The sequence below is a fragment of the Echeneis naucrates genome, chromosome 15 (genome assembly GCF_900963305.1).
Source record: "Echeneis naucrates chromosome 15, fEcheNa1.1, whole genome shotgun sequence".
Taxonomy (NCBI): Eukaryota; Metazoa; Chordata; class Actinopteri; order Carangiformes; family Echeneidae; genus Echeneis; species Echeneis naucrates.
In genome coordinates, this window is record NC_042525.1 from 7,549,505 (window position 1) to 7,562,616 (window position 13,112).

General features: G+C 40.2%; 1 protein-coding gene across 5 annotated transcripts; it reads left to right on the forward strand.

Annotated features, from left to right (window-relative positions):
* The first annotated feature begins 373 nt into the window (after positions 1–373).
* Positions 374–11,449, forward strand: elovl5 (ELOVL fatty acid elongase 5). 5 transcript variants are annotated; one of them, XM_029520378.1, is made up of 9 exons: positions 403–492; positions 2,125–2,157; positions 3,796–3,860; positions 4,213–4,400; positions 6,439–6,516; positions 7,172–7,343; positions 7,831–7,955; positions 8,609–8,743; positions 10,036–11,449. In XM_029520378.1, exons 3-9 carry the CDS (start codon positions 3,803–3,805, stop codon positions 10,162–10,164), a joined length of 885 nt encoding a protein of 294 aa, XP_029376238.1. In that variant the 5' UTR covers positions 403–492; positions 2,125–2,157; positions 3,796–3,802; the 3' UTR covers positions 10,165–11,449. The 5 variants fall into 5 exon arrangements, with proteins under 5 accessions (XP_029376237.1, XP_029376238.1, XP_029376241.1 ...); XM_029520377.1 differs by lacking the exon at positions 2,125–2,157 and having other exon boundaries at positions 374–492; XM_029520381.1 differs by lacking the exons at positions 403–492; positions 2,125–2,157 and adding an exon at positions 615–664.
* The last annotated feature ends 1,663 nt before the right edge of the window (positions 11,450–13,112 follow it).

Sequence of the window (13,112 nt, forward strand, 5' to 3'; positions counted from 1 at the left end):
ACCATAAATCAAGATTTTGTCATTTGAGGATCTCTAATCTGATTTTTGTTCATTTATGTTTTACCTTTTCGTGCTTTTGTGTTCACAGTGTCATCCCTTAAGTTTTCTAAATGAACGGTGAACTGAGGGGTAAAAAAAAAAAAAAAGGAAACATTCACAGAGTGTTCATGTGACTGGCGTTAATCATTAGTGGAGATTATAACCTATTAAACTGTAGTGAGGGCAGATATGTAGGGCAGATATCACCTCGATGCCATCCTTTGGACTGTGTGTGTGTGATTCTTATTATAATTATTATTTCAGCCCGGCTCTCTAACCCTCCAGCAGGGCAGCGGGCCAGTCTCCGCGGTCCTCCCACAATTTTCCACTGAGCCACAAGGCAGCACATTGTGCTCAGCCCGGGCCAAGGTTACACACACGGCCGCCCCCTCCGCCTCCGACAGCCTCATCCACACCCAGCCCTTCACCTCCGGACGCCCGGGACGGCTAGAGGTGAGCATTTCCATCATAATATTTAAAAGAAAAAGACAGAATAAGAATAAGAAATAAAAGGTAGCAGCGCGCATGAATGGCGTCCAAAGCGCTGAGTTCGGGTGATGCTGGAGCGGTGACCTCCATAGTTGGTGCTGCCTGGATGCGATCGACCGGATGAGATAAGTTTATTGTAATTATTATTATAACTTCGTTCATTCCTTGTGGGGAAGTTTTGGGCTCGTGAAACGAGCTGATGTCACGAGATAACGGAAAAAGGCATCCCCTTTCTGACTTTGACCGGAGACCGGGCGGCGGGTCCGCACCGAGCCGTCGACCCCAGCGCGTAAAGTGCGCTTTACATTAAACCCAGGATGGAAAATTACTATTTTACAGCATGGCAGGGGAGAGGTGGCGGGGCAGATTAGGGCCAGGACCGAGCTGGAGTTCAGGGATCCAGTGGATCCGTCGGTCCTGCGGTCTGCCATCCTGCTCGATCATCGTGCTAACAGGAAAACAGACACATGAGCCTCATGCTGCAGGAGCTTCATCCTGATTATTAAACTCATCCGACCAACTCCCCCTCTCTCTCTCTCTCTCTCTCTCTCTCTCTTCACGCCGGAAACTTTTCCGTGTTCGCTGCTATCTCAGGAGTTTGGGAGTTGTGCATGTCTGAATGATGTCATGCACAAAATATTGTGTTTGGGAAACTTCTGGAAGAGCCATTACAGATGAAACCCCCTGTAGCTCACCGCTGCACTGCGATTACACCTTATTTTCCATATATTACCATTGATAACCTACCTGTAGGTGACATATGTCACTAGCAGGAAATGTAGTTAAGCTTTGAGTCCACTTACAGTCACAGATGATATGACTAAAATGCTCATCTAAAATCAATATGATGAAGCAAAGTTTATGGAACATCTGTGTCAACTCGTGCTAAAATGATGTGTATCCTTAATATTCCTATGAGCATGCACAGCATACAAACAACAGATAAAAGCCTGTTATCTCACCCCTATAAAAGTCATCAGGATTCAGTGTGATGAAAAAAAAAAAACAATCCCACTCCTTAATTTGCACCGACCTCGATGGTCACACCCAGAGAGGTTTTAAAGGGATATGTACTACAGCATGAGTCATAGAGGATTGCAAAATCTCTGGCAGAAAAACTAACATTCATGTACACATGATATTGCCCAACTCGAACTTACAGTAAAGTAGCCTGCTTGAGTGCGTTTTTTTTCTGCTGTCATGGTGATTCGTGGAGAATTTCTGGCCCAAGCCATGACGATGCTGTGGTGTTTCAGAAAGATCCACCTTTGGCTCTGATTGTCTAGACAGATTTTGTACACGCCCAGCATGTGGGCTGCAGAGCAAAGACACATTGACTCGCTGCTGACACGGTTTACTGTTGTGGCGTGCTATGATTAAGGTCTTGCAGATTATCATGTCGTGGTGCAGCCTAATGCATCCCTGATAATAATGGACATTCCTGCACTGGGTTGATCAGAATAAGCGATATTTAGTTTGCGCAGATGAGCGTGGGACAAATGCAGCTGTCATTAATATGTTATCTGTTGCCTGAGCAGTGATTTGTCATCATTTGTAGGGTTTCATTCAGCTGAAACTTTTCACTTCTATACACAGGAACTCCAGGAACTAGCCGACACACAGCACAAGGTATCTTTTGTAAAATGACTCTTATTATAAAATAGCCTATGTGTGTATGTAACTCAGATGACAAAATTATTACCATTGTTTAAGAAAATTGAAGTGAAAGTCAGCAGACAGGCCTCAGTTGTGTTAGCACATTCCAACATAATGAGTCTTGTGCATATTGAGTTGAGATGTTTCAGCCAAATTTGATAGATCTTCTCGTCACGTCCAAAGTTTTTCTGTTAACTGTTAGAACTGGGTTCTACTTCTAACCCCGAATTTACACTAAACGCCCATCAGGTAACCCATCAGCAGATTAATTTGCCATATTATCTTCAATTTCGTTCAGTATTTGGTGTTTTTCTCTGTGGGAAAACCAGGCCCCTTCTGTTATACGTAGTTTGAGAGCCGCAGTATCTCACATCTGAAGGAGGTGCTGTGGCAGGAAGCCGTGCGTGCAGCAGACTACAGCCCATATTTTGTCTTGTGTCGCGCTTCCCACTGTAGATGCAGGTGTAAAGGTTGTCCAGTGGTGCAGCAGTCTGTGACGTAACAGGACCGGAATAAATGTATCGCAAAGAAGCATGTCAGTGGAAATAGAGAATGCAAACACGCTGTAGCTGTACGGAGGACTTTGTGCAAAGGACGGCGTGGTCTTGAAAACAGTATGAAGGCCTTCGGTACTGTGTACACATCTCAGTCGATAATTTAGAGAGAGCTCGGAGCTGTAAGTTTTCATTGTGACAAGCAGCTGTAGGGATTTGCACAGCTTTTGTTAAGCTGTGTAAATAATCTTGTCACAACTTCATGTAAGGAGTTAAAAACCCTAAATGCTTTTCTGCGGATGTTCATCTGATACTGTGGGGTGTAGTCAGGTTGAAAACATTTTGTGATAAATGGAAATTAAAAAAAAATTGCACCACCAACACAAATCTATAACCTTGGGCATGAAGGTATGCGCAAAATAACGGTTGCGTAACTACCTGGCCAGGACAGGAATCAGCGAGTATTATTGCCAGGGCATGTTAGAAATAATAGACACATTTTGACATCCTCATTACATTCAGCTATCTAAACCACCAGGAATCACTACACAGCAGTCTTCACTGAGCAGAGATATGCTTATCTTCAGCACACACTTGCCCACTCGCTTCTTATTTTCTTTCCCAGAGTAGGAAGTGGCCATGTTTGATCCTTTGTTTGAAACCACAAGGATGTGATGGATCAGTTATTGGGGCATAGGAGAGGATAATCTGACTGAAGCACAAGCAGACTGCTGGTGATGATCCCTGATGAAACCTTTCAGGCAGATTAATTAAGTGTATCTCTACATTTTAAGTGTATTTGCATGCAAACAAGAAGCTTCTTTTAGTGTCAGTGAGTCAGTGAGCATTCAACTTAAACAGAAGTGTAACCCCACTTCAAGTCTCTGCAGGGGCAGACATGTACATAAGCAACTGTTTGCTAACACCTTGAGGTTCATCTGTTCAATCTGTGTGTGAAGTTTAGCTTGTTGTACTTTCCTGCAGTTGTAAGTGGCGAAAAACACAGATTCATTTGGCTTTTCAGTTTGTTTGTTTTGGGTTTTTGCCTCATATTGAACATTAAAGTGGACGTAACACTAACGGATGTATTTGCTGTCATTGTTCATGCTTTTCTTAGGTGACAAATGGAGACCTTCAATTATAAAGTAAATGCTTATATAGAGACATGGATGGGTCCCAGAGGTAAGTCTGGTTTATATTTCCCTCTTAACTGCTCTTGTAAAATGCATTTCTCTTGTTTGCCAATACTACAATTACTGTAAAAGGTAAGAGTACAGAGTCCTGCAGTTAACTGAGAGGTGAAGGTGTTGAAGGTAAGCATTACCTAAACCTTTGAAGCACGTCATGCATTACATGCTCTTCACAGGATTTCTGCTACGGTTTTGACCTTCTTACAGCTACCCTTCGAATTGAGTAAACATTGTTCTGAGTGCTCTGCTACTGCTTGCCATGTCTCAAGTTCATCTGTTTTTACCATGGAGGCCAGCTCAGCAGCACCGTATAAAAAACAACCTCTTTACCTTCCAATTTTTAGATGAGCGAGTGAAAGGATGGCTGCTGTTGGACAACTACCCACCAACCTTTGCCCTCACAGTAATGTACCTTCTGATCGTGTGGATGGGGCCCAAGTACATGAAACACAGGCAGCCCTATTCCTGCAGAGGTGTCATGGTGCTCTACAATCTGGGCCTCACCCTCTTATCTTTCTACATGTTCTATGAGGTAAACACCGACTGCTCGGCACTGAGAGATCTGTTGAAGTAGGCCAAAGCAATCATTGCAAAGTCACACTGCAGGCAGATTATTTAAAAAAAGAAAAGAAAAGAAAAGAAAATTGACCCAACGCAGTGCTTCCATACTCAGTAAATCTAGGTAATGAATAGGAGCAGTTATGCTAAATTATTTTACATAAAAACAATTCAGCATTTGGGAAAAATGCACATTAACTGTACTGTAGATAGTAGTTTCATATTTAATAGACAGATACAATCTAACTGTCTGTGCAAAAGCTTATAGGAGCATTTCCTAAGAAAGCCAAATTATTTCTTGAACAGTTAAGAGAGGCCTGTGGCTGCTGGCGTCTCTCACTGAAAGCTGTCATGAGGGACAATGCTATCAGGGAGTGAGAGGGACACAGCTGGATGCTGACAGGCTCATTGTTTCAGCCATCAAATCCCTCATATACCCTTACAGACATCAGCACAGCCCTCTATTGTTTGATGGAAAACTGCTTTTTTATAAACAGCTGACTAAATAAGTGTAACTGATAGATCCGTTGGTATTAATAAATCCTGACTTGGATTTAAATTTGATGAGTTGGCAGAGTTTTTCGTTATATTTCTTGGCAGCAGTGTCCAGACTTATCAAAGTGATAGTTATCTGACGTTTAGTGCACCTCTGAAGGCCAGAGCACAAGGACCAGACATCGTGGAGGTCTAAAGTATCTGTACTCTCCTTCCCATCCAGCTGGCAAAACAGGCTTCTTGTCTCTCTCGGTGCATTGCATAAGGCCCCAGTGAACTGTTCTCTGTGTGATTCATTAAACTCTGTACTCTGACCAAGGCCCAGTCAGGCTACGAGCTTTTGTCAGTCTAAAATCAATACCACCTAATGTGAATCAAAATAATGGGCGGTTTTGTTCTTGTCAAACTTCCAGGGTACAGCGGTTAATCACATAATGATTGTACTTAAAACTGAATGTAATTAACTTTAATAGTACTGTAGGTATGAGGGAATAATGAAGGAAGTTCTGTATATCAGTTTAGTGGGAGGAAACTGTCTTTGGCCATGATAAAATACTCCACGTTGAAAAACAAAGGTCATTTTAATGCAGATTTTTGACTGATGTCAAAGTGTTAGTGAGTAAAGTCTTCTAACGCTGCACGCCGGACAGAGAATCTATATTGATTTAATGAATCAGCATTGAACGCCACCGCCTGTGTGCATTTGAATAGTTAGTCTTTTAAAGGGGCATGTCAACTATTTTCCACAGAGAACTTCTCACGGTCATAAAATGTCTTTTGGGTCTTTGCCATAGCCCTGATGGTCTCCACTTGGAGTCGAAGATTTCAAATAAAAAAACTGAAAGTAACAGTAAGGCAATAGTCTAGATTTTATTCTGCCTGACATACATAGTATCTCCTGTCCTGTTTAAATTTGTTTTACCTTGTGCAGCCTTTCATGCATGCTGGAACAGTCAAAGAATAACTTTTAAAGCATGTTAATATTCCACACTGAAAATAGTGAAATAGTTATTGGAGTTGCCTCACAGGAATTGTGGGATGCATCACATTTGGACCGCCACCATTATTGCAAAAGGCAAATAAAAGGCAGGCTATTTACATTATCATGCAAAATTACAGGGAGCACACATTGTCACAATGTGTGCAAGAGTAGCTGATACGAACTACTAACCTGTTTGGTCCTGTCCAACTGTGTGGAACAATACTTTGAAATAATCATATTCATTAGTTGCAACACCCCTCTTGGTAGAATCATATTCTAAAATTAACTGACGTATTTATTAACCAGTCTAGACAGCGAAGGATCGACAGGATCGAGATATGTGACCAGGTCTGGTTATCTAACAGGATATCTGTCTCTTCATTTGTTTGTGCTGGTGATAAAGGACAGCCATTTATTACAACACCATTTTTGTTTTCACTTTTACATTGCACTTAAGTGCCCAACTGTTACATAATGGCATGCTTTGATCTAAATCCCTTCATCAGTCACCAAAGGTTATTGCCTTTTCCTTCAGCTTGTTACTGCTGTGTGGCACGGTGGATACAACTTTTACTGCCAGGACACTCACAGTGCAGAGGAAGTGGATGATAAGGTGAGTCAGTCAGAGTCAACCAGATGCAGATGCTGCACATTGCAGCCTTTTATGTTTATGTTTTTATGTTTTATGTTTATTGCTAGCTGGTTTGTCCTATTAAAAAAAAAAAACTAATTTAATTGTAAAGTGCATGATTTCCTGTTCCCTTTCTTGAAATAATGAACAGGATAGTAAAGATATAAACATGAGTTATCGTGCAATGGCTTATATACGTGACTATATATAAAGTTAAGCAAAATCTCCAGCTCTGATTTCTTTGGGTGAGAACCTGTAAATCCCAAGAGATAATCTGCAGAGACTGGGAGTCAATTAAATCTGACTCTTGTCATCGTGATGACTTTATCTGGTGTCCCTAATCAGCTCTGCAGTGGAGGTGAAAACAAGGCACTCAGAGAAATGTGCGCAGCTTTGCATGTCTGCAGTAATTACATTTAAAAGAAGTTTTATCAACGTGTCACTGCTACAGATAGTTTACTTGTTTTATGATACAGCCTAGACTTTCAAGGACCTTTGGGACAGATATCTGCGTATCAGCTTGCATTGATGATTTATGTGCTCAGACATTTTGGAGGAAGCATTGCACTTTTACGAGCACATTGTATCCAGTGTTCCTTCACTTTAACCGTATCTATTTTGCTGTATCTGCTCTCAGATTATAAATGTCCTGTGGTGGTACTACTTCTCAAAGCTCATTGAGTTCATGGACACATTTTTCTTCATACTACGAAAGAATAATCACCAGATCACATTTCTCCACGTCTACCACCATGCCACCATGCTGAATATATGGTGGTTCGTTATGAACTGGATACCCTGCGGCCACTGTGAGTGCTCTATCACAGCTTTGCCCTAATGTTATGCAAATCATTCCATAAACTATGTTTGGGCTGTTTACGCTCTCAGCAAGCTAAATAATTCACGTGCTCTGATGTTAAAGCCATTAGCCCTGTAAACGGTCTCTTTTGCTCCCAAAGCCTTGAAGAACACAAAGCGACACTTATTGACTCAAACACAGCTAACATGTAATGTGCTTTATTTGCCCTTTGAACGTAAAATTGCGATTCATATTTGATAGCTTTAATATAATGTGGCATTTCTGATCTATAAAAATTTTCTATTATTTATCAGATATTACTTCTGTAGTACTTAATTGTTAATGACTTTTATTGATTGAAAACAGACTAATAAAATGTTTGTTATTCACTGTATAATCGTTGCACATCTGGATGCCTGTCACTTGCCTTTTACTGACCGTTATTGCCGTATTGATGGATGAATAACTTCCCTTGTCTCCCCTCTGTGCCCGCTCAGCGTACTTTGGTGCAACGCTGAACAGCTTCATCCACGTTTTGATGTACTCTTACTACGGCCTATCAGCCATTCCAGCCCTGCGGCCGTACCTTTGGTGGAAGAGATACATTACACAGTTACAGCTGGTGGGTTCATCCCGTCTTCTTATCAGTATTCAGCTCCTTTACTAAAAGGGAAAGCAGAAAAGCCACAGAATAAAAAGTAAAGCAAAGAATAAGTTTTCCATTCCAACGTTTAGTTAAATAAGATTAGTCTCAAGCATTGTCAGCAACTTAACTCATACAAGAAAGGCACATTTCTGAATTACATTCTAAAAATACCTTTTGTCTTAAAAGAGATATAAAAAAATAGGTTGGTGCTGTATGAAGACCGTTTTTAACCTATTTAAATTTTTTATATCAGAAATAATTCAGATAACCTGCAGCTTGAAACAAGAATAAATGAGGCCACATCCTGAGATGTTTTTTCTTCTGTTCTCATAAATACAGCTCTGGGATCATTTCCAGCACAAATTTCTATCACTGTCTTTAATTTCTAGGTGAGAGATATACTAAAATAGTTAATAGTTATAATCCCTTTGTGGAACACACTTGATAGATTATGTTGCTGTTTAGATCTTCGGAGCGATCCTTAATTATTTTCTGTAAAACCCCATTAAACTTTAATGTAATGCAGATGTTTTAGGCCCTGGATCAATATGTGCTTCGTATAGGCTCCTAAGTGTCACCTTCTCACGTCGGTATGTGCTCTGCATGTATGTGTCATGCTTCCTTCACAGACCCAGTTCTTCATGACCATGTCCCAGACGATGTGTGCTGTCATATGGCCATGTGGCTTCCCCATGAGGTGGCTGTACTTCCAAATAAGTTACATGGTCACGCTCATTATGCTTTTCTCAAACTTCTACATTCAGGTCAGTTCTTTTCCCATTTTGAAGTGTTAATGAATGAGTTTAAATGATAAAGCTGCTGACGTTTTGTTAGTTAATTTTCAAACTAACAAGTAACTGAGCAAGCTTCTGTATCTAAAGCTTGAATATCGATATTCATGTGCCATATAGCTCTATATTTTTTTCCAAAAACTATCATAAACCCCACAGCGAGCCATCTCATTGTATTGGTGACATAGAGGCCAATGAAAACAGGTAGAGTAGTTTATTTTAAGTTGATCCCAAATGCCCTGCTCTGCTGCTCTAAATACCTGTACTCAATAAAGCACCAACGTGTATTGATCTGCAGGTCTACATATTCAACTATAAATGCAACAGCTATTAATGTTTGAGTAGTGTTTTTGAAAAACAACGTATGTTTCTAGAAATATTTGTGACCAATTTTTGATAATATGGGATGAAAAAGCGGTCTCTGACTTTTGGATCCAACTTTGTATAGTATATTGTTCTGTTGGTTAGATTAGATTTGATTATATAATACTTTATTGATCCCCACTGGGGAAATTCGAATGCCACAGCAGCACAAGGCAAGAGAGCAGGTGACAAATAAAGAAATTAAATGGGACACAGTGGACAGGCGACAAAAAAAACAAACATGATACGTGATACAAAATGATAAAAACTGCTACAAAAACAAAGTGACAAAAGGTACAGATAAGGTGACCCGCAGATAAAGTGACCAAAAACTAGAGATCAGTCAGTTAGGTCAGAAGTGTTTGTTGTCCAAACTGCTGTTGTTTGGTCTGATGGCAGTGGGCATACGGTATAGGAGCATCTGAGGCATTCAGTTCCGCACCGGGGTGGGATGATCTGCTGGCTGAATGAGCTGCCCATTAGCCACAGTTCGTCGTACAGGATTGCACAGTCTGCCCTTCACCCTCCTCTCAGCCACTGTTTACTAACAGTCCAAGTCCAAACCCACCACCAAGCTTTCCTCAGCAGCCCGTTGAGCCTGTTGGCCTCACCAGTCTTGGCACTGCCCCACCAGCTCACTACAGCAAAGACTAGAAGGTCTTGGTTTAAGCGTTTTCAGGAGAATATGTCAAAAATAAGAAAAGCAGAGAGTAAAGGAAGCCCATCCCTCATTTTGCAATTGCCTTTTTATCTGAGTAAATGCAAAAACTTGCATCTTGTGTCGTACATTTTGCTTAAACCAGCTGGATTTCTGAAACTGACTTCAATCAATTCTCTATTTGATAGCATTTTAATAAGAGATGGAATTAAAGTTCTTTTTCCCCCTGTTTCTTCCACACAAGACGTACAAGAAGCACAGTGGTTCTCGAAAGAAGGAGCACAAGAACGGTTCTCCTGTTTCAACAAATGGACATGCAAATGGGACGCCATCCACGGAGCACAACATACAAAAGAAACTGAGGGTGGATTGACATTTGCGCAACCGATGCTCACTATAGTGTTAGCAAATGCTGCTAGGAGGTCTATGTGTCTTCTTATGTAGAATAATCTAGCATTCACTTGAGATGAAATAAGCCATAGCCACATATATCCAGAGACTTTCCATATTTTTGCACACACTGCTGCTCATGGCATTGAATTATGAAATTATTGTAGTTAAAGGATAGGAGTATTACACTACGCAGGTTTTCCTCCTTCACCCTCTCGGGGAGATTAATTCCAAAGCAAATATCTTGTTCATGCTACCAGCAAACAAACATACTTTGACTCATTCAATGATGCTTTACACATTATGAAAGCTCCAGCTGGTGTGTCGCCAGCTGAAGGTTTCATTGCACTCAGTGACGCCAAACTAAGGAACAGTTAAACAACACCATGCTTGGTCGTTAATGGCTAACTAGAGCATGCATTTTGTGTCTTGCCAAATGCAACTCCTGCCTAGGCTATTACATAATCCTAATTTTTGCCCTAGAATACTGTATTGTTTTTTTTTTTATGGCAGGTATTGTAGTAACAGCAGAAGTTGAATTTTGCTGTATATTTGCTGCACAGGGTCTCCAATCTGGGATTACTTAGTCATCTAAAAAAAGAATGTAATGTACATCACATGCAAAGCTTCATATTTAAACCAGTTCAAGACAGAATTTTTAATCATCTGCTGAGGAAGATCACGTCACATAATACAAAGCACCAGAACAGCTGCTACTAAATGGATCTCACAGAAGAATTATTTTGACAAATAACAAATACTTGTTTATTGTCTATACTATAGTTAATTTTTTAATTTTAAAATCATTACATCAATATGGTGCCTTCTGGACCGGTTGATTTGGTTTTGTAATGTAGCGTTTCTCCTCTTTTAAATATGCCATTACCTGCCGTCACTCATCATATGTTTCAGACTACTGTGTCAAACGTCCTGTTCAAATCCTGTGCCTAACTCTCCATTTGTTTGTTTTCTTTTTCCAAATGATAACAAGCCCTAAATTATGATTCCTAACAAATGGCGAATCACATCCAATATTCATAATCATCAAAGATTAACTGAATACTTGCGATATGTTTTTGTTGAGAGGTCCTGAGCAAAACCTCCAAAATTCACTTTAAATCTCGTCACCTTTGGGAAAGACCCCTGTGTTCTGTCCTTTATGCTAAGATGAGTTACCTGCCTTACATTTAATGCACATGTATGAGGTATGTCCTCAACTGTCCATTAAACATCCTAACAAATAAATTAATTAATTAATTAAATTACATTTAAAAAAAAAACGCACTGAGCCTCTCTGACCATATAACATTTTTTTTGTGATGTTAATGTGTGTACCTCTGTGTTCCTTATATTTTTCCCTTTTACCTTTGTCATTGTCAGGGGTCTGTTGTACACAGTAAATGCTGGTATAAAAAAAAAAACAAAGGTGCAAAAATGTTTCACTGTAAATCCCACATCCTCACTGCAGAGCACTCTCTCAACCATGCTGATTGGATGTAATGAGGTACAGTATGGCCTTAAGCACTGACCCTATGAGCATGACGTGTTTCTCAAATGTATAGGTGACCTACAGTCATTTTCCATCAGAAACGGTTGACAAAATCGGATTAATACGTACAAAGGCAGCAGTTTCTCCGCGTGATGAATCTGGTTCATGTGTCTGCCAATAACAGAAATCTGTTTAACAAGCATGTACAACAACTACTGCTTTTGCTTTTTGTTTTTTTATTTGCGGCTGCACTCCATCATTGGTACAGTTCCTCTGTTGAACAAGCTGTTTTAAGGGTAGGTTTAGCCTTAGCAGTAAAATACTCACCTACTGGTAAAAGCCAAGGAAACATGCAGGTATGAGATATTACATTTTATAAATAATTAAAATGAATAGATATATTTCTGAAATCTGGGGTAAATGTGGGTTAATATGCTGTAACTCATGCTTTACTCATTGCAACATTAAAAATCAAAGATTGTAAAACTGCTGGTTTTCCTTCTTTTAAAGTGATAGAAATTCTACAACGAGTATTTATTACCTTTATTTAAAAACAGAAAACAAAATGGGGACGACCTGCATCATAGGTCTCTGGGTGGAGTCGAACCCAGGATGCTGTGATGGTCTGAACATGGTCTGCATGCTAACTACCCGACTACCTGTGCTGCCAGCTGTAGGAATATCTCGAATTTTAATTCCCTTAATTTATCACTCATGCATATCTTGTACTACTGCTGTAGTTCACTGGAAATTGGAGTGATTCAAACAAGTGTCCTGAAAATGTTTGAATCACTCGATCTCTGAATAATTCTTTAAGAATTTCTATAGAAACCAGCACAGCATCAGCTTCACCTTGAAATGAAATCTCTACATTTATGCCATGTAGGCCAAATGAAAACCCTTAAGTATTTTGTAACTTTGTTCCTTTGAATTGAAGTGGAACCATTTCCGAGGAATATTTTCTGTATATCGTCTGATACCAGCCCACAGCTCTACATAAGATTTGCACTGATGGGGCCTGGGAACCTTTCATCTTGGTAAAAATAGACCAGTGTTGACTGTAAACCTGATGTGGATCGGGTTCAGCTCATTTAGTGTGGTATAGTAAGGACACATGGGTGGTGAACTGTGAAACAGAGCTTCATCTGTGACAGAAAAAAAAAAGATACTGGCCTTTCAAGGAAGCAACAAGAAACAGCTCTTCTCCTGACATCTGCTGTGACTGAGGGAGTTTAAGAGATTTCTCTATTTCCAGACAAATTATCCAGTGAATGATCTACATTGAGACGGCACCCCACCTTTACTCTCCTCACTCGTTTCCACTTAAGTGGTATCACTACAGCCTCCTCATCAGTGGCCTGTGCAGACTTGATGCACTGCAATACAGTGCAGCACACAGCTCACATTTGGAGGACAGAGCAACTGTTTGTGAGCTTTGGTGG

Coding starts and splice junctions, on each gene's coding strand:
- elovl5 (XM_029520377.1), top strand. CDS start 3,803: ATGGAGACCTTCAATTATAAAGTAAATGCTTATATAGAGACATGGATG. Junction 3,861..4,212: donor GACATGGATGGGTCCCAGAG/GTAAGTCTGGTT, acceptor TCCAATTTTTAG/ATGAGCGAGTGAAAGGATGG. Junction 7,344..7,830: donor CTGGATACCCTGCGGCCACT/GTGAGTGCTCTA, acceptor GTGCCCGCTCAG/CGTACTTTGGTGCAACGCTG.